This window comes from Engystomops pustulosus, chromosome 1, assembly GCF_040894005.1.
Source record: "Engystomops pustulosus chromosome 1, aEngPut4.maternal, whole genome shotgun sequence".
In the NCBI taxonomy this organism is placed as follows: Eukaryota; Metazoa; Chordata; class Amphibia; order Anura; family Leptodactylidae; genus Engystomops; species Engystomops pustulosus.
Window position 1 is genome coordinate 148,875,725 of NC_092411.1, and position 24,641 is coordinate 148,900,365.

The following is a 24,641-nucleotide window of genomic DNA, read 5'->3' on the forward strand; positions in this document are numbered from 1 at the left end:
GTGGGTTACAGTATTAAACGTGACCGTGCATACATATTAACTTGCATCATGTTGGTTTTCTGCCCCATATTTGCAATGGATCTTGCCTCTCTCAGTGGGAGAGTTGAAATCTTCTGCAGAAATAAGTAAAAAATTCCGTGCTTTAACTCTTGAAAGGCACTCACTTTCATTGCGCACATGTAACTGCAGAGCAGGCCATCATAGCTAAGAATGCTGGGCAGTGGAAAGAATAACAATTTCATCTATTTCTGACTCGAATTGATCTGATAGGCCATATCCAGGAGGTTCTCATGATGGCTCAGCTCTGTAATAGAATGGAGCATTTCAATATGACTTCATCTTTATGGGATATATACTGTTCAGGACTTTGTGCTTGACCCCTCGCTCTTCTTTGGCCTGCTTGTTACCTTCCCCTACCCATATCATCCCTTTATTTTTATCTGTTGTGTGTCCTGCCGCTCTCATCAACTCCATAGATGGTATAAGTTATTTCTTCTTGCTATATATTATTGTTATATGACCACAATCAGGCATATAATTAATCTCTTCTCTTAACTGTTTTTATAAATGGATGAAAGTCGAGCACGTTGTGCTCTTGGGACCCGCTGTGCCCTCTGATTGGCTGCATGGAGGATACCAGTAAAAATGTATGCTGTATTACTTTGTTAAACTGTATTTCAATTTCGTCCCCCATGACAGCCCCCTGGGGGTTGCTTCCCCTTTCTCTGTAGGGACAGGAAATTGAGAGTATTTAAGGCTCCTCCCTCAACCTCCCACCAGTGTTTTTCCTGTCCCTACAGGGGAAAGGGTCGAGAGTAGAATCCTCTCTCTCTCCTCCCGGAAGGGGGTGGGAGGTGTAGGCCTTGTACCTTCCTGGGTACTTGTCCTCCCCAGGCCTCCCTCGTCCAAGCTCCCTGGGCTCTACTTGGGGTCTCCAGGTCCAGGATTCCCCTCAGGGCAGAGATCGCATTAACGCCTCACCACGCGTCATAGACGCGTGATGAGGCGGCATTACCCCCCAAAATAATTGCCATGCGTAAAGTTACGCTTGGCAATTATTCCGTGTAGCGCGTAGGCTGAGCGGCCCGGCGCGCACTGCAAAGGAGGGGAATGTCAGTAGCGGGATAGCAGCGCAGGCAGGACCGCTCAGCAGGATGCAGCAATCTTTGGGATCTGTGAACGCCGGCCCCGGGGGAGACATGTGAGCCGCGAAGCCGCTGCTCCTTGTCCTGCTCCAGATCTCAATGCCCGCAGTAGCGACCAGCAGTTATGTGATCCCGGGTGAGTGTGAGCCGCGGTACACTGCACTCTATGTGTATGTGAGTGAGTGCTGTGTCGTGCCAGTGCAGGGCCCACTTAAGGCGGGGGAGGTGTGTGACAGGGATATAATAATGATACAGGGAGCGGCTACTCTCTGCATCCTCAGTATCTGTGTTACAGCCGTGCACTGCACTCCCGCACAGGCCATGGCCGAGCCTCCCACTGTGTGATATACCGAGCACTCAGTGCCTCCAGCCACAGCGTTCAGACAGAAACAGACAGGAAGCAAAGCCCTCTCCTGTTTGATTTATGGTGACCCTGTGACCTAGCTGAGGAGGACAGCATGGTAGGAGTCAAGCCCTGTGTGTGCAATTAACCCTTTCAATCTTGACTCTGACAGAGTCAGTTGTGTTTTTTTTTATGAGTGCCCCCTGCAATGTTACCTGTGTGCCACCTGTTCCACCACTCCCTTCCTCTTGACCTCCTATCTCTTTCCCATGTACAACCACCTAACTATATTTGCCAGGTCACCTTGCCTCCAAATTATGTCCCTGCTGCCATTCTATCAATGCTTCCTTACATTAACCCTGACGGTGCATTCACACAAGGCACACTTATTAAAGTGTCTGCTTCTGTCTGACTTTGCACTGAATAGAAGGTGCAAACTGCTTGTACATGTATTTATGAAGTGTCTGCGACAGTATTGTGTCACGGCAGCTGTGTTGTGCCAGTGTGTGCGCGTGCGCTGTGTCGTGCCAGTGTGTGCGCGTGCGCTGTGTCGTGCCAGTGTGTGCGCGTGCGCTGTGTCGTGCCAGTGTGTGCGCGTGCGCTGTGTCGTGCCAGTGTGTGCGCGTGCGCTGTGTCGTGCCAGTGTGTGCGCGTGCGCTGTGTCGTGCCAGTGTGTGCGCGTGCGCTGTGTCGTGCCAGTGTGTGCGCGTGCGCTGTGTCGTGCCAGTGTGTGCGCGTGCGCTGTGTCGTGCCAGTGTGTGCGCGTGCGCTGTGTCGTGCCAGTGTGTGCGCGTGCGCTGTGTCGTGCCAGTGTGTGCGCGTGCGCTGTGTCGTGCCAGTGTGTGCGCGTGCGCTGTGTCGTGCCAGTGTGTGCGCGTGCGCTGTGTCGTGCCAGTGTGTGCGCGTGCGCTGTGTCGTGCCAGTGTGTGCGCGTGCGCTGTGTCGTGCCAGTTTGTGCGCGTGCGCTGTGTCGTGCCAGTTTGTGCGCGTGCGCTGTGTCGTGCCAGTGTGTGCGCGTGCGCTGTGTCGTGCCAGTGTGTGCGCGCGTGCGCTGTGTCGTGCCAGTGTGTGCGCGCGTGCGCTGTGTCGTGCCAGTGCGTGCGCTGTGTCGTGCCAGTGTGTGCGCGTGCGCTGTGTCGTGCCAGTGTGTGCGCGTGCGCTGTGTCGTGCCAGTGTGTGCGCGTGCGCTGTGTCGTGCCAGTGTGTGCGCGTGCGCTGTGTCGTGCCAGTGTGTGCGCGTGCGCTGTGTCGTGCCAGTGTGTGCGCGTGCGCTGTGTCGTGCCAGTGTGTGCGCGTGCGCTGTGTCGTGCCAGTGTGTGCGCGTGCGCTGTGTCGTGCCAGTGTGTGCGCGTGCGCTGTGTCGTGCCAGTGTGTGCGCGTGCGCTGTGTCGTGCCAGTGTGTGCGCGTGCGCTGTGTCGTGCCAGTGTGTGCGCGTGCGCTGTGTCGTGCCAGTGTGTGCGCGTGCGCTGTGTCGTGCCAGTGTGTGCGCGTGCGCTGTGTCGTGCCAGTGTGTGCGCGTGCGCTGTGTCGTGCCAGTGTGTGCGCGTGCGCTGTGTCGTGCCAGTGTGTGCGCGTGCGCTGTGTCGTGCCAGTGTGTGCGCGTGCGCTGTGTCGTGCCAGTGTGTGCGCGTGCGCTGTGTCGTGCCAGTGTGTGCGCGTGCGCTGTGTCGTGCCAGTGTGTGCGCGTGCGCTGTGTCGTGCCAGTGTGTGCGCGTGCGCTGTGTCGTGCCAGTGTGTGCGCGTGCGCTGTGTCGTGCCAGTGTGTGCGCGTGCGCTGTGTCGTGCCAGTGTGTGCGCGTGCGCTGTGTCGTGCCAGTGTGTGCGCGTGCGCTGTGTCGTGCCAGTGTGCGCGCGTGCGCTGTGTCGTGCCAGTGTGCGCGTGCGCTGTGCCAGTGTGTGCGCGTGCGCTGTGTTGTGCCAGTGTGTGCGCGTGCGCTGTGTTGTGCCAGTGTGTGCGCGTGCGCTGTGTTGTGCCAGTGTGTGCGCTGTGTTGTGCCAGTGTGTGCGCTGTGTTGTGCCAGTGTGTGCGCTGTGTTGTGCCAGTGTGTGCGCGGGCGCTGTGTTGTGCCAGTGTGTGCGCGGGCGCTGTGTTGTGCCAGTGTGTGCGCGGGCGCTGTGTTGTGCCAGTGTGTGCGCGGGCGCTGTGTTGTGCCAGTGTGTGCGCGCGCGCTGTGTTGTGCCAGTGTGTGCGCGCGCGCTGTGTTGTGCCAGTGTGTGCGCGCGCGCTGTGTTGTGCCAGTGTGTGCGCGCTGTGTTGTGCCAGTGTGCGCGCTGTGTTGTGCCAGTGTGCGCGCTGTGTTGTGCCAGTGTGCGCGCTGTGTTGTGCCAGTGTGCGCGCTGTGTTGTGCCAGTGTGTGCGCTGTGTTGTGCCAGTGTGTGCGCTGTGTTGTGCCAGTGTGTGCGCTGTGTTGTGCCAGTGTGTGCGCTGTGTTGTGCCAGTGTGTGCGCTGTGTTGTGCCAGTGTGTGCGCTGTGTTGTGCCAGTGTGTGCGCTGTGTTGTGCCAGTGTGTGCGCTGTGTTGTGCCAGTGTGTGCGCTGTGTTGTGCCAGTGTGTGCGCTGTGTTGTGCCAGTGTGTGCGCTGTGTTGTGCCAGTGTGTGCGCTGTGTTGTGCCAGTGTGTGCGCTGTGTTGTGCCAGTGTGTGCGCTGTGTTGTGCCAGTGTGTGCGCTGTGTTGTGCCAGTGTGTGCGCTGTGTTGTGCCAGTGTGTGCGCTGTGTTGTGCCAGTGTGTGCGCTGTGTTGTGCCAGTGTGTGCGCTGTGTTGTGCCAGTGTGTGCGCTGTGTTGTGCCAGTGTGTGCGCTGTGTTGTGCCAGTGTGTGCGCTGTGTTGTGCCAGTGTGTGCGCTGTGTTGTGCCAGTGTGTGCGCTGTGTTGTGCCAGTGTGTGCGCTGTGTTGTGCCAGTGTGTGCGCTGTGTTGTGCCAGTGTGTGCGCTGTGTTGTGCCAGTGTGTGCGCTGTGTTGTGCCAGTGTGTGCGCTGTGTTGTGCCAGTGTGTGCGCTGTGTTGTGCCAGTGTGTGCGCTGTGTTGTGCCAGTGTGTGCGCTGTGTTGTGCCAGTGTGTGCGCTGTGTTGTGCCAGTGTGTGCGCTGTGTTGTGCCAGTGTGTGCGCTGTGTTGTGCCAGTGTGTGCGCTGTGTTGTGCCAGTGTGTGCGCTGTGTTGTGCCAGTGTGTGCGCTGTGTTGTGCCAGTGTGTGCGCTGTGTTGTGCCAGTGTGTGCGCTGTGTTGTGCCAGTGTGTGCGCTGTGTTGTGCCAGTGTGTGCGCTGTGTTGTGCCAGTGTGTGCGCTGTGTTGTGCCAGTGTGTGCGCTGTGTTGTGCCAGTGTGTGCGCGCGCGCGCTGTGTTGTGCCAGTGTGTGCGCGCGCGCGCGCGCTGTGTTGTGCCAGTGTGTGCGCGCGCGCGCGCGCTGTGTTGTGCCAGTGTGTGCGCGCGCGCGCGCGCTGTGTTGTGCCAGTGTGTGCGCGCGCGCGCGCGCTGTGTTGTGCCAGTGTGTGCGCGCGCGCGCGCGCTGTGTTGTGCCAGTGTGTGCGCGCGCGCGCGCGCTGTGTTGTGCCAGTGTGTGCGCGCGCGCGCTGTGTTGTGCCAGTGTGTGCGCGCGCGCGCTGTGTTGTGCCAGTGTGCGCGCGCGCGCTGTGTTGTGCCAGTGTGTGCGCGCGCGCGCTGTGTTGTGCCAGTGTGCGCGCGCGCGCGCTGTGTTGTGCCAGTGTGCGCGCGCGCGCGCTGTGTTGTGCCAGTGTGCGCGCGCGCGCTGTGTTGTGCCAGTGTGCGCGCGCGCGCTGTGTTGTGCCAGTGTGCGCGCGCGCGCTGTGTTGTGCCAGTGTGTGCGCGCGCGCTGTGTTGTGCCAGTGTGTGCGCGCGCGCTGTGTTGTGCCAGTGTGTGCGCGCGCGCTGTGTTGTGCCAGTGTGTGTGCGCGCGCGCTGTGTTGTGCCAGTGTGTGTGCGCGCGCGCTGTGTTGTGCCAGTGTGTACGCGCGCTGTGTTTTGCCAGTGTGTGCGCGCGCTGTGTTGTGCCAGTGTGTGCGTGCGCTGTGTTGTGCCAGTGTGTGTGTGTGTGTGTGCGCTGTGTTGTGCCAGTGTGTGTGTGTGTGTGTGTGTGTGTGTGTGTGCGCTGTGTTGTGCCAGTGTGTGTGTGTGTGCGCTGTGTTGTGCCAGTGTGTGTGTGTGTGTGCGCTGTGTTGTGCCAGTGTGTGTGTGTGTGCGCTGTGTTGTGCCAGTGTGTGTGTGTGTGCGCTGTGTTGTGCCAGTGTGTGCGCGCGCGCTGTGTTGTGCCAGTGTGTGCGCTGTGTTGTGCCAGTGTGTGCGCTGTGTTGTGCCAGTGTGTGCGCTGTGTTGTGCCAGTGTGTGCGCTGTGTTGTGCCAGTGTGTGCGCTGTGTTGTGCCAGTGTGTGCGCTGTGTTGTGCCAGTGTGTGCGCTGTGTTGTGCCAGTGTGTGCGCTGTGTTGTGCCAGTGTGTGCGCTGTGTTGTGCCAGTGTGTGCGCTGTGTTGTGCCAGTGTGTGCGCTGTGTTGTGCCAGTGTGTGCGCTGTGTTGTGCCAGTGTGTGCGCTGTGTTGTGCCAGTGTGTGCGCTGTGTTGTGCCAGTGTGTGCGCTGTGTTGTGCCAGTGTGTGCGCTGTGTTGTGCCAGTGTGTGCGCTGTGTTGTGCCAGTGTGTGCGCTGTGTTGTGCCAGTGTGTGCGCTGTGTTGTGCCAGTGTGTGCGCTGTGTTGTGCCAGTGTGTGCGCTGTGTTGTGCCAGTGTGTGCGCTGTGTTGTGCCAGTGTGTGCGCTGTGTTGTGCCAGTGTGTGCGCTGTGTTGTGCCAGTGTGTGCGCTGTGTTGTGCCAGTGTGTGCGCTGTGTTGTGCCAGTGTGTGCGCTGTGTTGTGCCAGTGTGTGCGCTGTGTTGTGCCAGTGTGTGCGCTGTGTTGTGCCAGTGTGTGCGCGCGCGCGCTGTGTTGTGCCAGTGTGTGCGCTGTGTTGTGCCAGTGTGCGCGCGCGCGCGCTGTGTTGTGCCAGTGTGCGCGCGCGCGCGCGCTGTGTTGTGCCAGTGTGCGCGCGCGCGCTGTGTTGTGCCAGTGTGCGCGCGCGCGCTGTGTTGTGCCAGTGTGCGCGCGCGCGCTGTGTTGTGCCAGTGTGCGCGCGCGCGCTGTGTTGTGCCAGTGTGTGCGCTGTGTTGTGCCAGTGTGTGCGCTGTGTTGTGCCAGTGTGTGCGCGCGCGCTGTGTTGTGCCAGTGTGTGCGTGCGCTGTGTTGTGCCAGTGTGTGTGTGTGTGTGTGCGCTGTGTTGTGCCAGTGTGTGTGTGTGTGTGTGTGCGCTGTGTTGTGCCAGTGTGTGTGTGTGTGTGTGTGTGTGTGTGTGTGCACTGTGTTGTGCCAGTGTGTGTGTGTGTGCGCTGTGTTGTGCCAGTGTGTGTGTGTGTGCGCTGTGTTGTGCCAGTGTGTGTGTGTGTGCGCTGTGTTGTGCCAGTGTGTGTGTGTGTGTGTGCGCGCTGTGTTGTGCCAGTGTGTGTGTGTGTGTGTGTTGTGTTGTGCCAGTGTGTGTGTGTGTGTGTGTGTGTGTGCGCGTGTGTGCGCTGTGTGTGTGCGCGCGCTGTGTTTTGCCAGTGTGTGTGTGTGTGTGCGTGCGCTGTGTTTTGCCAGTGTGTGTGTGTGTGTGCGTGCGCTGTGTTTTGCCAGTGTGTGTGTGTGTGTGTGCTGTGTTGTGCCAGTGTGTGTGTGTGCTGTGTTGTGCCAGTGTGTGTGTGTGTGCTGTGTTGTGCCAGTGTGTGTGTGTGTGCTGTGTTGTGCCAGTGTGTGTGTGTGTGTGTGTGTGTGTGTGTGCGCTGTTGTGCCAGTGTGTGTGTGTGTGTGTGTGTTTGCTGTTGTGCCAGTGTGTGTGTGTGTGTGTGCTGTGTTGTGCCAGTGTGTGTGTGTGTGCGCTGTGTTGTGCCAGTGTGTGTGCTGTGTTGTGCCAGTGTGTGTGTGTGTGTGTGCTGTGTTGTGCCAGTGTGTGTGTGCTGTGTTGTGCCAGCGTGTGTGTGCTGTGTTGTGCCAGCGTGTGTGTGCTGTGTTGTGCCAGCGTGTGTGTGCTGTGTTGTGCCAGCGTGTGTGTGTGCGCGCGCTGTGTTGTGCGTGTGTGCGCGCGCTGTGTTGTGCCAGTGTGTGTGTGTGTGCGCGCGCGCTGTGTTGTGCCAGTGTGTGCGCGCGCGCTGTGTTGTGCCAGTGTGTGCGCGCGCGCTGTGTTGTGCCAGTGTGTGCGCGCGCGCTGTGTTGTGCCAGTGTGTGCGCGCGCGCTGTGTTGTGCCAGTGTGTGCGCGCGCGCTGTGTTGTGCCAGTGTGTGTGTGCGCGCGCTGTGTTGTGCCAGTGTGTGCGCGCGCTGTGTTGTGCCAGTGTGTGCGCGCGCTGTGTTGTGCCAGTGTGTGCGCGCGCTGTGTTGTGCCAGTGTGTGCGCGCGCTGTGTTGTGCCAGTGTGTGCGTGCGCTGTGTTGTGCCAGTGTGTGTGTGTGTGTGTGCGCTGTGTTGTGCCAGTGTGTGTGTGTGTGTGTGTGTGTGTGTGCACTGTGTTGTGCCAGTGTGTGTGTGTGTGTGCGCTGTGTTGTGCCAGTGTGTGTGTGTGTGCGCTGTGTTGTGCCAGTGTGTGTGTGTGTGCGCTGTGTTGTGCCAGTGTGTGTGTGTGCGCTGTGTGTGTGCGCGCGCTGTGTTTTGCCAGTGTGTGTGTGTGTGTGTGTGCGCTGTGTTTTGCCAGTGTGTGTGTGTGTGTGTGCTGTGTTGTGCCAGTGTGTGTGCTGTGTTGTGCCAGTGTGTGTGTGTGTGCTGTGTTGTGCCAGTGTGTGTGTGTGTGTGTGTGTGTGTGTGTGTGCTGTTGTGCCAGTGTGTGTGTGTGTGTGCTGTTGTGCCAGTGTGTGTGTGTGTGTGTGCTGTGTTGTGCCAGTGTGTGTGTGTGTGCGCTGTGTTGTGCCAGTGTGTGTGCTGTGTTGTGCCAGTGTGTGTGCTGTGTTGTGCCAGCGTGTGTGTGCTGTGTTGTGCCAGCGTGTGTGTGCTGTGTTGTGCCAGCGTGTGTGTGCTGTGTTGTGCCAGCGTGTGTGTGCTGTGTTGTGCCAGTGTGTGTGTGCTGTGTTGTGCCAGTGTGTGCGCGCGCGCGCTGTGTTGTGCCAGTGTGTGCGCGCGCGCTGTGTTGTGCCAGTGTGTGCGCGCGCGCTGTGTTGTGCCAGTGTGTGTGTGCGCGCGCTGTGTTGTGCCAGTGTGTGTGTGCGCGCGCTGTGTTGTGCCAGTGTGTGTGTGTGTGTGCGCTGTGTTGTGCCAGTGTGTGTGTGTGTGTGCGCTGTGTTGTGCCAATGTGTGTGTGTGTGTGCACTGTGTTGTGCCAGTGTGTGTGTGTGTGCGCTGTGTTGTGCCAGTGTGTGTGTGTGTGTGCGCTGTGTTGTGCCAGTGTGTGTGTGTGTGTGTGTGTGCGCTGTGTTTTGCCAGTGTGTGTGTGTGTGTGTGCGCTGTGTTTTGCCAGTGTGTGTGTGTGTGTGTGCTGTGTTGTGCCAGTGTGTGTGTGTGCTGTGTTGTGCCAGTGTGTGTGTGTGTGCTGTGTTGTGCCAGTGTGTGTGTGTGTGTGTGTGTGCTGTTGTGCCAGTGTGTGTGTGTGTGTGTGTGTGCTGTTGTGCCAGTGTGTGTGTGTGTGTGTGCTGTGTTGTGCCAGTGTGTGTGTGTGTGTGTGCTGTGTTGTGCCAGTGTGTGTGTGTGTGCGCTGTGTTGTGCCAGTGTGTGTGCTGTGTTGTGCCAGTGTGTGTGTGTGTGTGTGTGCTGTGTTGTGCCAGTGTGTGTGTGCTGTGTTGTGCCAGCGTGTGTGTGCTGTGTTGTGCCAGCGTGTGTGTGCTGTGTTGTGCCAGCGTGTGTGTGCTGTGTTGTGCCAGTGTGTGTGTGTGCGCGCGCTGTGTTGTGCGTGTGTGCGCGCGCTGTGTTGTGCGTGTGTGCGCGCGCTGTGTTGTGCGTGTGTGCGCGCGCTGTGTTGTGCGTGTGTGCGCGCGCTGTGTTGTGCGTGTGTGCGCGCGCTGTGTTGTGCCAGTGTGTGTGTGTGTGCGCGCGCGCTGTGTTGTGCCAGTGTGTGCGTGCGCTGTGTTGTGCCAGTGTGTGCGCGCGCTGTGTTGTGCCAGTGTGTGCGCGCGCTGTGTTGTGCCAGTGTGTGTGCGCGCGCTGTGTTGTGCCAGTGTGTGTGTGTGCGCGCTGTGTTGTGCCAGTTTGTGTGTGCTGTGTTGTGCCAGTGTGTGTGTGCTGTGAGCGGACAGATGATTCTTTTTATATAAATAGTGTCTATTAACATTATAAACACCTATGAGATGTGTATATGTATTACCAAAATTTTCATACTCCTCACCGGCTAAAAATACTCCTCAAAAATGGTAAGAGGAGTATTATTACCCTTCGGTAAAAATGTTAGTGCGACCTCTGCCTCAGGGCGTGCGGGCTGCCATACGGCTCCTGATGGGATCTGCAGCAGTCGGTACATCATCCACGTCCAGCCTGGGAGACGAGATGCAGCTAATGACGTCAGACGCCGGAAGGTGAGTATATTAAAGACTGTGGTGTAGTTTTAATTCGGCTGAGGTCTCCATGAAGCTTAATATCATGGCGGATGAGGCTGAGACACGATCCCTAACTCTGGGCTCTGTAAGTAAAAACGGCATTGAGAGATGGAAGAAAAATCCATGGTAGATGAATTATTTGGGGGACTGAGGCAAAAGAAAATCTGAGTTTTTACTAGTATTTAAAATCTGAAAGGTCTTGTTGTAGACGAATGGAAAGAGCCAGAAAAATGTCTGAACATTTCTAAAGACTTCAAGAACCTCTTACTCTTTGACCCAGAAGAGACCAGGTTATGGGATAACATACCCAAAGTGGACATCTCCATTGCCAAAGTTGTGAAGAAGATGGACTTGCCCTTTGAAGATTCTACGCAGCTGAAGGATGCGATGGGTAGAAAATTGGACTGTCTACTCAAGAATTTGTGGGAATCGTCGATGGCCACAATAAAGACAAATATTGCTGCAACTTCTCTACCATTACTGAAGTCTGCTACTGCCTTTTTAGCAGGGAGGCTGCCCTTTCCAGTGCTACCAGACGGGCCTTTGTTTGAAGCAGTGGTTAGGTGACATCCACTCTAAATCAAAACTGTGCAGCCTTCCTTTTTCAGGTGAATTCTTGTTCCTTGGGGTCTGAGCTTGATGAAATTCCATATAAGGCTGCGGACAAGAAGAAAGGCTTTCCTGAACCAAAACAGTCTCCAAAGAAGCAGTTTTTTTGAGGCTTTAGGACAAACAGAGACCAGCCAAAAAATAAAGGCAAACCATCCGGGAAACAGGGACTCTAGAAAAGCTCCCGATGGGGGGGGGTTAAGCCCTTTCTCTTCAGGTCCTCAAATAAACCAGAAAAGAAGCAATGATGCCAGGGTGGGGAAGGTTGAAAAGAATATAACAAAGAACAGGTGGGTGACTTCTATTGTCCAAGGTGGATATTCTTTAGAGTTTGTGTTCTCCTCCTCATTGATTTATCCTATCCAGGCAATCCTTGAGAAATCTGACTCAGCACCTTTGGGAACAAGTGTCTACCCTGCTGAATTTGGAAGCGGTCTGTCCAGTCCCACCAGAAAAAAAAAAGGTACCGGTCATTATTTTCTTAATAAGGAAACCAGGTGGGTCCTACAGATTAATTATAAATTTTAAATACCTGAACAAATGGGTTACATATATCAGATTCAAAATTGAGTCACGCAGACTCCCAGAATTTTTGTTGCTGTTATTTCACCCTCGGGGGAGGGGGGGTCAGTGTCATTTTCAATTCACAGCTTTACCTTTTGGCCTTCAGCCCCCCAAATTTTTACCGAGATCATGGCGGAGGTGGTCAAATACCTAAGGCCGAAGAATTCCTGGTGGTCCCATACCTGGACTATTTCCTATTTACTGGAGATTTGGTAAGCCAAAAGAAAAGACAAAAGAAAGTAACAATAGAAATTCTTCAAGAGTTGGGATGGATCATAAACTTAGAAAAGTCAGATCTTGTTCCCAACCACATAAAAGAATTTTGGGGGTATCCTTAAATTCATTTACTCAGACATCTTCCCCAGGAAAAAGTGGACAGATTTCTACAGAAGATCAGAAATTTCCAGAGGAAGAAATTCATCTCAATTTGGACAGCGATGAGCTTTCTAGGATCTATAACCTCATGTATCCAGAGTGTAGCCTGGTGCCAGAACCACACAAGACTCTTACAGTCCTGGATCCTGTCAAGATGGAAGAGTCCCTCAAGAGTAAAGAAATCCTTAAATTGCTGGGAAAACCCGAACACTTACATAGGGGTGTAAACAGGGTAACTTGGCCGGTGGTTCAGATTCAGACGGATGCCTGCGCTTCGGGTTGGGTAGCGCTTCTTCCAGGGAGATATGTTCAGGTCTTCTGGTCCTGAACAATGTCTGAAGCATCGTCAAACGAAAGGGAACTGAAGGCTGCCCTGAAAACTCTGTCTTAAAAACTCTATACAAACGATTTCAAGGGGAAACATCTGAAAATTTTCTCCGACACTACAACTACAGTTGCATATTTAAATAGACAAGGCGGAAAAGGTCAAGGAAGCTTCAAAAAAAATCTCACAAATAATATTTTCATGGGCAGAGGAGAACATACTTTCGATTTCAGCTGTCCATTTGAAAGCCTCAGAAAATGAGATCGCAGACTACCTCAGCAGAGCACAATACTTCCGCATGAGTGGAGTTTGAACATAAAAATCTTCCAGGTGATTGTTCTCAGATGGGGCCAAACCCTCCATCAATCTCTTTGCATCAAGGGCGAATGTGAAAGTCAACAAATTCTACTCCCTAAAACCAAGCGAAGTTCCTTGGGAATTGGATGCCTTCTCCCAGACCTGGGATCAAGATCTTCTCTATGCTGTTCCCCCGGTTCCAGTAATCGGCAAGGGTCTCCAAAAAATACTGTTAAGCACGGCCAAAGTGATTCTGGTGGTTCCTTTTTGGTTGAAAGAGAGTTGGTTTCCACTCCTACAAAAACTACCCCTGGATTATCCATTCATTCTTCCCAAGATTCCGGATTTCCCAACACCAGAACCCAGGGTTCCTAAATCTATCGGCCTGGATCCTGAAAGCACCTTCCTAAATTCGAAGGGTCTCTCATGTAAGGTAATAAAGACTTTAAGAAATAGTAGAAAACCTGTAACTCATGCCATCTACTTAAAGATATGGAAAAAGTTCTGTACTTGGTCAAAGGACCAACCTAACCAGGATTCTCCTAATGTCTGCCAGATTCTTGATTTCCTGCAGGAAGGATTCGATAAAAGTCTACGGCCCAGCACCCTGAAAGTCCAGGTGTCGGCTTTGAGCACATACTTTGATACAGCGCTGGCAGAACACAGGTGGGTAAAGAGATTCTTTCAGGCCGTTACCCGTTTAAGACCCACTATAAAGGAATCATCCCCTCAGTGGGACCTTCCCTTGGTCTTAGATGCTTTAACCTCAAGACTCTTTGAACCTAATGACTCTGATAATATACGTTTTTTTAACGTTCAAAACAGCATTTCTAGTTGCCATTTCGTCAGCTAGAAGATTAAGTGAACTCCAAGCCTTGTCGATTTGTGAAACCTATCTTATAGTTTCAGAGAATATAATTACTCTAAAGCCTGATAGAAATTTTTTACCAAAAGTTATTTCTAACTTCCACAGGAATCAAGAGATTATATTGCCAACCTTCTGTCACCATCAAAAAAAGGATGGAAAATGCCATCTCCTGGATATAAGGAGCATCTAAATCAACTATTGGCCGGTGGTTTACAAATACGATCAGAGAATGTTACGATCTCAAAGGTGTTCCTGTTCCTATGTCAGTAAAAGATTACTCTGCTTCTTCCTGGTGCATGTGAGTGCTTGGTCATTTCCTTTTGTAAATTCCGCAGTTTGTCCGAATCCGTCGGGTTCTCAGACTGCCACGCAATCCCCCCCCCCCCCCCGATTTCAGTCGCATGCAAGCCGGCGCCGATGCGCCACAATCTGATTGCTTGCGCCAAAAACCCGGGGCAATTCAGGGCAAAAGAGAAATATTCGGGAAACCCGAAAAAAATGGGGCGTTCGGACCCTTGGCCCCATTGTGTAGAAAGTGATACACTAAACCATTTGTGTTGTGAATCCATGATATGAAAAACATTTCATGCATATATGTAGTATTATTTAACAAATAAACATAAGGTCATGCAAACAACATAAAACTTTACTCTGGGGCTTCTTATTGGAACATTGTCATCAGATTTAATCCTATTACTACTACTAGTCCTCACAGGTAGCATATGAACTCTCCTTTCTCAAATTCCCTCTTTTATTTGAAATTTTGTGATAGTCATGTGATAATATGCAGAGAATTGTCATATTTTGCATGAGATGAGGTGAGAGGCAGGTGGAGTATCATATCTTCAGTTCTATAGTAACCTACAAACATGGTGTCATATTAGAGTATAAACACAATAAGATAAGTGCACCCCTGATACTGCCACCATCTTCCTGCAGGTGGTGCTGCCTGAGTCAAAAGGTTCAAGTTGCCTCATTGCTACTGCACCCCTGGCTCACAGAACCTGATGCAGTCTAAAAGATGAGATGTTCTCTCTTATAGTAATTTACCATTAAATCCATTGAGTTTCCAACATGTAAATCCACTGAACACTGTACAGTGCAAATACAGGATGTATATGGTGACTAGCCTGGCAGCTTCCATCACATGGAGGAGCAGGGAACAATGTAATAAGTGGTGAGGGAAGGGAGCAGCGAGAAGAGCAGAGACAGACAGATAAAGTTCTGTAGAATCACAGACTGGGATGGAGGGAAGGAACAGGAAGATCTTGTACCTCACTGTTCTATGCAGGAGACATATGCATACAGTACACATCCAGCTCTGCTGCATTTACTGTTACATGACCACCTCCTCTGTGAGTAGGGAGCAGCAGCGCCACCCAACCAATGAATCTGTAGTTTGTTTACTGTGATGGATTCCAGGGCTTATCAGCACATAGAGCGGAGGCAGCCATTGCAGCTTTAAGGTAATCTGAGGGCTATAGCAGAGAAACTACTGCATATAGGTATTAAAGATAATAGGCAAAGTTGTTTTACATCCCAAGAGCTTGATTTTTGATTTGTGAAAAACAAAAAACCTTTACAGTTACACTTTAAATCTTCCCCTATGTGGTTCAGCACCAGGCTGCAGCTTAGGACACCTGTGAGGGACATCAGAGTGGAGATGCTTAAGGCATCAGACTTGAACAGTGAATGACTACTGAACAATGGAGATTATCCACTAAAATCCACTGATTTTTACTGAATCACAAAAATGGTGGAGATGATAATTAGAATTTTTGTGGGGACATTTTTGGGCAGCGTTTCATGTACAGGAAGCCATGCCTATACATTTTCTGTGCTAATTGGGGTTTTGAATATTTTTATTAAAAGACCATGCTATGTATTAGTAAGTATCAATTTTGGGAATCAATAAGATGGTGTTTCAGGCTTTTATTGTTCTTCAAGGAACAAATACTGCTGTACTGTTTGTTTAGCATCTTTCATAGGCAAGGTGAGGCCATTCAGCCATACTTCTGCTCATTCCTCACTAATGGCAGTCAGTGTTTGACAAAGACTTTTCTTTGGTTGAAATGTTACTCGCATGTGCCACAATAAAATCACCTTCGAGCTAGCAACTTTGGAGCGCTTGGATTGTTTTGTCTAGCCTGACGTAGGATCCCAATTCCAGTAAGAATTGCGACCTAGATATCACAATAGTTTGTTTGTTTCCTTTTTTAAAATGTATAATATTTAAAAAAAATATTATTGGAACACTTTTTACTCTGGTGTAGCAGATCTCCCAACTTGCTTCCAGCTGTATTTGCTGTGGATTGACCTTGGCGTCTTCCATTCCCTGGGAATGACATATGGACTTGATAAAACTGCTTTATCTGCACTTCTCTACCTCTTCTGAATCATACTATGATGTAAAATACTGGGAGTATAAAAAAAAAGAATCAGTCACCATGTTATTATTTTACCCATTAAATCCAGATAAATTATGTATTTCCCATTTTAATTTGTTACTGTTAAATTTGTTTGTTTTTAACCAGTTCCTTGCATCACACAGCAGGGCTGTATGTTCACAGCCTTCTACATACAGGGCATGTGTAAGCTGTTTAAGACCGCAGACACCTGCTGTTAACTGCCAGGATCGATGTGAGCACCTAAAGAGCAGCACCGCCATACCTCTGTGAAGTCATTAGGGGCGCTGATCAGTTGTAATGACAGCCAAGCTGTCATTCAACTTGTTCTGTAGTGGTCAGCCTCCACTGTTTCCACAGTACTGCCACCCTTGGCACTGTATCTGTGGATTGTGCCCATGATGTTCCCATAACTGCATTGTACAACTTGTAATTTCAAAAAACTTTTAATTGTAGCAAATTTTTTTTTCCATTTTTTTTTCAGGAAGAAAAGGAAAAACGTCGCCTAGAGCTTTTAGAGAGAAAGAAAGAAAGCCAACGCTTGCTAGAGGAAGAGGATTCCAAGTTAAAGAGTAAACAAGCAAAACCTGTACCTACAAAAGTAACAAGGGCACAGATAGAAGAAACCTTGCAGAAGGAAGATGTTCAGAAAGGTAAGCAGGGCAGGTAAAGTAGCCCAGGTATTACGGAAAATGCAATAAAATAAAATGTACCCTCTTTTCAGCTGCTGTTGAAAAGCCGAAGACACACTTGGACATGCCATTAGAAGAAAATATAAATCGACGTATCTTAGAGGAAGGAGAGGTAGAAGCACGCACTGTGGAAGAAGCCATAGCTGCACTGAGGTTGGTAATTGAATACGTTCTCTCCTAAGTTTTAACTACATTTTTTTTTTGTTTTTTATTTTTTTTGGCTGGGGTATTTACATAAAACTGACACAAGGACATTCACCATCAGATAACCTGAACAGTAATAACCTTTTTTTTTAGGATGACCCGTTTTCCTAGAAATATAGCCTAATTAACTATGCAAATGAGCCTGGGCACTATGTGCAATTATAGCAGAATATATTGAGATAATACTATGATCGTGAAAAGGGCGAGTCAGTGACGTCACCAGCTTTCTCAGCATTGTGTTGGCATGTCAATCGGCGGGGGGGTGTGCATAAATTATCGTATGAGCCATGAGGAGCAGTGTGCCTGAGGCTCATTTGCATAATTAATAAAGCTTTTTTTCTGGAAAACCAGGTCATTGTAAAACCTGAAAAAAGGTTATTGCTGTTCAGGATTAGACAGGACGGTGAGTATTTGATGGTTATTTGACGGTAGATGTCCTTTAAGGGGTTTTCCAATTAATTGTCCTTATTATCGGTTGAAAGCTCTGGAATATGAGAACAGTGTGACATTGGTCATCTGTAGCGTTTCTGCAAATGCAGTACATATTAGATGGAGCTGGAACTTGCTATGTCTAATATAAAACAGCCTTAGGGTTCATTCACATGCGGTATGCCCGCCATGCGCACGGCCGCACACTCGCAGAAAGATAGAGCATGCTCTATCTTTTTACGGTGTGCGGCGCGGCCACATGAACGTCCCCATGAACGGCCGTGTGAATGAGCCCTAATGATGTTGCAATCTTATATCAAAAGCCGTATCTGCTGAAAAGTCTTTTGATTTTGACTGGAAAACCTATTTAATTGTTTCCTTGTAAAATATTATGTGATTCACATTTTGTAGGAATTCTCTGTCATGGGCCAGATAATATCTAAAGCAAAAAGTGTGAACAGCATGAAATAGTGGTGGATTAGGTGCTCCGGCGTCAGTATTTCCATCACTGTTTCATCAGGCTTGTGAATTAGCACCCTTGGTCACTGCTAGTTCTGTTTTTAGAAACCTCTTCCTTTCTGCTGTTTTTAGCTCTGTTAGTCCTAGTTTTACAGTGTCCCAGTGTGGACCTGTATTTTAAGAGTACCAGTTAGGTCTTAAAGGACATCTACCTCTGGCAGGATCTGCTCTTCTAATGCCCAGGCTTTTACAAAAAAAGGTGCTTTTAAAATGATGCAAATGAGCCTAAGTGGCTCTACCGGTTCCATGGAAACTTACCACGACGGATCTACCTATTAAGGTAGGTGGTAGGTGCATCTAACATATGTAAGGATAGCCCTTTTTAGGGATAATCCATTACTCCCCTCTATCTTTGCTAATCTTTAATCAGGGTAATATGCAAATTTTCTAAAAGGGCTACTGGGGCGTGGAGTAACCCCGCTATGCAGCCTCAGCTACGGCTACTCCACGCCCCTGTAGCCTCTTTAGCAAATTTGCATATTACCCTGATTAAAGATAAGCAAAGATGGAGGGGAGTAATGGATTAGCCCTAAAAAGGGCCATCCTTACATACGTTAGATGCACCTATCACCATATCTGGTAGGTTTTGACGTGCTTTGTGCAGCGCTGCGTAACCTGTGTGCGCTATATAAATAAAGAATTATTATTATTATTAGGTTTTCCATACCTGCATGTATGTGTGCTGAATTTACAATCCTTTATCCTGGTGGTAGATGTCCTTTAAACACAAGTGTGTCATTTTTGGCTGTGTGTGAACGTTTTTCTTTTTCTTTCTCGCAATGTTGTGTTTAATTGCCTTTTGCTTCTTTCTACCCACAGTGTCAGCAAGGAGCTCGACCGCCACCCTGAACGTCGAATGAAAGCTGCCTTTACGGCATATGAAGAACTAAATCTGCCTCGGCTAAAACAGGAGAATCCAAACATGAGGCTGTCTCAGTTAAAGCAGCTTTTGAAAAAGGAATGGATGAAATCTCCTGAAAATCCCATGAACCAGAGGCACGCTGTCTACAATGCTAATTAACCATTTGTGATGTGGATTTTCATCTTGGAGACTGGATGGTAGCTGGGCATGCTTTTCAGAAGACCAAAAGTACATGTAGGACATCTAGTGAATATTGGTTGGTCAGACTTTGTAAAAGGGGGGGGGGGGGCATTTATTTGGTTAATTCAAGGTCTTGGGTAAAGGATTTAAAAAGTGTTGCATGTGCCAAAGCCCAGCCGATATGTGAAAACAAAATACTTGGCGATTTCAGTGAAACTAGCTACATAATGTTTGAGGGTTTTTTGGTTTTGTTTTTTTGTTTGAGCACTTGTGTAAGTTAAAGACTCCAGATTTCTCCATAACAAAATAAAAAAGTGTGGTGACTTATTTAACTGAAATATAGTATGTATCATTTTTTGTTGATTTTTTTTTTATGAGCTATACTGTGATCATTTAAAACACGGGCGTTGGGGAAGGTATATACGTTGGATATACGTCCCACATAGCCTGGAAATGGCGCACGACGCAGCACACATGTGTGACCATACCATTCCGTACCTGAGAAAAGATGGCACATGTCCTATCTTTCCCCCGAATACAGCAAATGTTTCTCCTTTCCCGGGCACACCTTCGTCTGAACGGAGCCTTATTGTATGGATGATACCACCTGTTTTATCTGATACTTCTGTTCTAAGAAACCCAAGTGGGAAACTGCTGTTATTCAGGAGATTACAATAGAACATATAATCAGTGGCAGGCAGTGCCCACATAATCATCCAAAGGCTCCTTTCACACGACTTGTGCTTGCCTGCCGTATCCCAGCACGCTGGAGAGTAGGAGGCGTGAACGCTGCTCTCCTTAGGAAGAAGCGTGGCACAACTGTACTTGCGGGGGATGGTGGAGCCTGCTCTATCTTTCCCTCTTGGTACAGTACGGCATGCTGGGTAATACATCCATCAAAATGGATGGACGGATTGCCCAGTGAAAGGCATCGGATCATATGTAGCCTGTACCACAACAGTACGGGTTACATACAACCATTTTCACACATTTGTGTAGAGCGGCCTAACAATGTGTCCTTATTACTCAAAGTCAAGGTTATAGTAAATTGTGCAACTTGCATCCATTACTAGATTATTCCCACAGCTTCCCTTTCCTGGTATCTCTGTCATAGGATTGTTCCTTACCTTTCTACTCATCCTGTTAATCTTGTCACCATTGTTGAATTCGTTAAAAGTAATTCTGCAGTCTAAAATGTCTGTTACAGGACAGGTTCATTTTACTGCTGCTTCTCCAATTTTTCCCCTTTTGAGTAGATGATAAATGAGCATAATAATTTTAAAACCCTACAATCAAAAAGAGGGCACAGCCCCAGTTTATGGAGACCCCGTTCTTGCTGCTTTCATTGGGTGATTTAGAAAATAAAAAAAAAACCTCAACATAAAGTAAGACATCCTTTTTTTGGTGATCCAAGATCCCGATGAGCATTGAGTAAAATTGATTACCCTATTGCTTTTTTAAAGTTGGGTGTGACTGCAGTGAAATGCTAGGAAGCCAGGATAATGGCAATTTGATTGCTATGGTCCTAACAAAATATGGACTCTATCTTATTTGCAATACTGAATGTCTAACTGCATAAAAATCTGTGGACTGGACATTGTAATGGGGATCTTGGTATTGTTCTCAATGCTAAGCTCACACTAAGACCACACTAATATTGATGGTCCATTATATGGTAATAGACATGCATGGCAGCACCATCAACCTCCCTAAGTCTTTGGTTTAATTATTCAAAGGCACATAGCTTACATACAGGACATCCTTTATAATAAAATTGTTTAGGGTCCAACATTAACAGATTTTACCCATATAAACCGCTTTACTATTGAATATATAATATAGAAAAGGCATACAATAGATGGCTTTCTATTTACCTGATCAGTTACATTGATTGATGGGCATCTGGTCTTTACCAAACGCCTATGTTTCTCATTAAAAGTAATGAAGGAGCAGGTGTTGGTCAGAGTGGCATGACCATGTGTGATGTTTTATTAATAATGTATGATGTATTTATTTACAGTATCTGGTGCACCTTGAATTCTGAGTATAGCTTTGTATCCAACCCAGTTCCCTCCTCATTCCAGGCAACTTGATTTAGATAAGCCAAAGTGTTTTTATCATGGCTTAGCTCTGCTAAAGGTATAGTATGCTACCAATTTCTGTAGTTTTGATGTTAACTTGTCACCTGTGTAATTCAGCTGCGAGCATTTATTTCATGCTTCTTATTTATCAGAATTGTTTTCAGGCTTACAAAATGAGTGGTTGATAAACTCCCACTCACTTGGTGCAGTATTACGCTAAATGAAATTCAGCCTGATTTTTCCACTTCAAATTTTTTTCCAAATCAGAAAAGTGCAAAATATGTGTATGTTTGGAAAGGTGTTTCTCCATGTGAACCTGCCATGTTATTTGGATAGTTATGTGGTGTTGAATAACATTGTTCTGACAATAACCTTGGAATTTATTGAGGGGACCAACTTCATGAGCACATGAGGATAAATGTCAGCATGTTATACTTGTATTAAACATAGGAGTACTGACATTAAAGTTGTACTAACTTTTCTGATTAGTTAGGCTTTTCTGATTACCTCCACAACAGCGCCACTTGGAGGGTCTCCCCACCTTTTTGTCCACTATTCAGCACGGGAGGAAGTGGGGAACAGTGGTGCTGGCTTCCCTTCAAATTCTTGGCCGCAAGTCCTCCATATGAAGGAAGGGACCTGACGACCTCCATGGAGCAAGTGTGGGCAGAAGCATGAATAACACAAAAAGCAACCAAGGACTCTTATAGGTTGGGCTGCTAAAATGTCTGCTTATGCTTACCCAAGTATGCTCTGTCATTAAACTGCTGGCAACAAAAATGAATGCCCCCTTTTTCCTCCTGGTGTCATTTAATTTGTTAGTATTACAAGGTCTCAGTTGTGTTAAATTTGGTGTTATTGCTCTTACACTCACTGGAAGTTCAACATCAGAAATCAGAACAGGCCTTGCTATGGTCAAACAAAGAAGTTGCATGCACATGCTCAGCGTCCTATTGGGAGGTTGTAATTACTAGAACCATGTTCTGTGGTCTGAAGAGACCAATATAAACTTATTTGGTTGAGATGGTGAAGTGTGTTGTAGCAGCAACCAGGTGTGGAGTACAAAGATGTGTGTCTTGCCTACAGTCAAGCATGAGTACAGCTGTTGTGGGCTATAGTTCATTGAGGAAACCATGAATGCCCACTTGTAACCTACTGAAGCAGAGCATGGTCCCCTCCCTGTGTAACCTGGGTCACTGGGCAGTATACCAACATGATAATGACCCCAAATACACCTCCAAGAGAACCAATGTCTTGCTAAAGAAACTATGACCAAAGGTGCTTCACTGGTCAAGTATGTTTCCAGAGCTAAACCCTGTTGAACTTCTGTTCATCCTCAGTAGGTGCATTGAACCATAGGTATGTTCAATACGTAATTGTATTGAACCATAGAATAAAGATAACATGATTATTAGGCTATCCGGTGAACACCAAAAAAAAATCTAGTACAGAATTGATTCTTTTCTACTCCTGCCTAGAAAAAAAGTTCCTAAATTTTCAACAATAGGGGATACCAACCCCAAAATGGTAACACTGTAAAAAAAAAATGCATCTATTCCCGCAAGAAAAAAATGCCATCACTTGGCCCCAATAATTAAAAAGCCAAAATTTTATAGCCTACAAAAGGAGCCAATGAGAAAACTAAAATCCTGGCAGCTGCAGGGCGCTCCTTTCCTTCTGTGCCTTACTGTGCGCCCATAAAACAAGTAACGGCTACATGTGGGGAGTGTCTGTACTTGGGAGAAATTGCATTACAAATTTTAAGATGGGTTTTCTCCTTTTATCTTTTGGAAATGTGTAAATTTTAGGGCTAAATTTTAGGGCTAATAAATGTATAACCGACAAAATTTGATCATTCTAAATTTCGCCTCACCTCATTTTGATTTAATTACTATGAAAATCTCAAGGGGTTAACAATCTTCCTAAAAGCTGTTCCTGATAGTTTGAGGGGTGAAGATTTGAAAATGGGTTCATTATATAGGGTTTTTTGATGTTAAATATGTAAAATTTCATTCAAAACAGTATTTATCCCCAATTCAATTCTAAAAATAAGATCTATATTCGATTTGTAAACCTCGTGACATCAAAATAAATAATCCAGAAAATATAAAGTAGACATATGGGAAATGTTGTTCAGCAACTTATTTAGGTGGTAAATCTATCTGCCTGAAAACGCAATGATTTCAAATTTCGAAAATGGCAAATTTTTCAAAAAATTCGAAATTTTTTCTTTTTTTTTTTTGTAAATCAACACAAAACTTAGCAGTTATCGATTTGAAAAGTAACAGTGTTAAATTGTAATTTTTTGGTGAAGAATCAACAAGTGGAACAGAGTGGTGCAGTGGAACGAAATGTATTGGATATTTTAAACTTTTGTAAAAAATAATAAACTTAAAAGTTACATAGTTTAGACGGTTGATAAAAGACACATGTCCATTAAGTGGGGCATGCAATATTATTCGGACCCTTTACTTCCAGTGCAGCAACCTCACTCCAGAAGTTCAGTGAGGATCTCTGAATGATTCAATGTTGTCCTAAATGACTGATGATAAATATAATCCACCTCTGTATAAATACACCTGCTCTGTGAAAGTATCAGGGTTCTGCTTCATGAAGACCAAGGAACACACCAGGCAGGTCCGTGATACTGTTGTGGAGAAGTTCAAAGCCGGATTTTTAGGATGGGCGAATCTATTCGAACTAAGTGGAATTCGATACGTATTTTACAGAAAATTCAATTTGTGACTAATTCAAAGTTTACGCTGATTCATGGGAACAAAGTCTTTTTTTTTCCCCTTTTTTTTTTTAGCTAAATGGGCTCGAGCACAACGTGTTACCTGGGGCAGAGAACTCTGGAGAGGAGAAAGGAATGTGCTGTCTGTGTTTAGGGGGATAGCAGTTCTTTTTTGTTAATAAAGCTTCTAAGAAGAAATCTGTTTCATATACACACAGCTGCTTTAGTGGTTTCTGCACCTCTCCTAAGGTGTGCATTAAGGGGGATCTGTGTACCCCAAATAGCAGTTCTTTTTTGTTACTGAAGGGAATAAGAAGAAATCTGTGTCATATCAACACAACTGCTGTAGTGATTTCTGCTCCTCTCCCAGGGTGTGCGTTTTGGGGCATCTGTATGACGCAAATTACAATAGTTTTTTGTTGCCAAAGTTGAGAGCAAGAAATGAGTGTCAAATCCCACGTAGTGATTTTTGCTCCAATTACTGGGTATCTGTTGCGGTGTATCTGTATAATGCAAATTTCATAACCACCACGAGTCTGTGGGTTCATCAGATACAACAATTAGTTGGCATGGCCCAGGAGCAGGTCAGCGGCCCTCACCTGTCCTCAACCAGACTCTGTCCTGTTCATTTCTGAAGACGAAGTGTTTGAGGACAGTCAGCAGCTGCTTGGCAGTTAAGAGGTGGGGCAGACATCTGCTGCTTTGTGCAGTAGGCGGGCTGTGCATACTGACACCATTGAGGAGAATAGAAGTGAAAGCGAAACGCAAATTGATGATGATGTAGCCGATCGCACTTGGGAGCCCGGTGTAGCAATTCGTCATCGTTGGGCGAAGAGAGTGTCAGCTTGCGCGTCAGGTATTGGAGCAGGCAGCAAGTCCCTACTGTGGCCGTGAGTCAGCAGGATGACAGCAGTGCGAGTACAGGAACCAAACGGCTGCGGGGTACAAATCCCGATTCGCAGTAAGCAGTGGCACAGGAGCTCAGCGTGGCAGAGGTGGTAGTAGTCACTCAGTGCAGGGCTTTGCCGGTAAAATCACCATCTCGGCAGTGTGGCAGTTTTTTGTTAAGACGCCAGAGGAGCCAAGTGTTTGTATATGTCGCTAACGTTGCCACCACGGCCCTGCGTCAACACATGCAGCATCACCATCCAATGGCCTGCGAGAAAGGGTCTTAGATGTGGTACAGCAGCAGCAGCACCCATGGCACACATGCCGTTTCAGCCAGTCAGGGCTCCAGCACCTCGGCTGAAGGGAGCTGTTTGTTTTTGACACCTCCTGGTCCAGATGCTCCTGCTCCTCGCTACGCATGTTGCCATCAATCATTGAGCGAGGCGATTACAAAGAGACAACTGTATGCTTCCAGCCATCCTAAGGTGCAGAAGCTGACTGTCCAAGTTGTTGGTACTGCAGTCCCTCCCTTTCCAAGTCGTGGACTCTGCACCCTTCAGAAAACTAATGGCTTGTGCCTAACCGAGGTGGAGAATTC

General features: G+C 48.4%; 1 protein-coding gene across 2 annotated transcripts in view; it reads left to right on the forward strand.

Moving 5' to 3' along the window:
• The window catches only part of CCDC124 (coiled-coil domain containing 124), a 38,089-nt gene extending 19,411 nt beyond the window's left edge, over positions 1–18,678 (forward strand). For both annotated transcript variants that reach the window (XM_072110194.1, XM_072110204.1), the window contains exons 3-5: positions 15,939–16,107; positions 16,179–16,299; positions 18,118–18,678. In XM_072110194.1, the coding sequence (XP_071966295.1) occupies positions 15,939–16,107; positions 16,179–16,299; positions 18,118–18,319 (492 nt within the window). In that variant the 3' untranslated portion in view covers positions 18,320–18,678. The remainder of the gene's footprint in view (positions 1–15,938; positions 16,108–16,178; positions 16,300–18,117) is intronic.
• Positions 18,679–24,641: the final 5,963 nt, after the last annotated feature.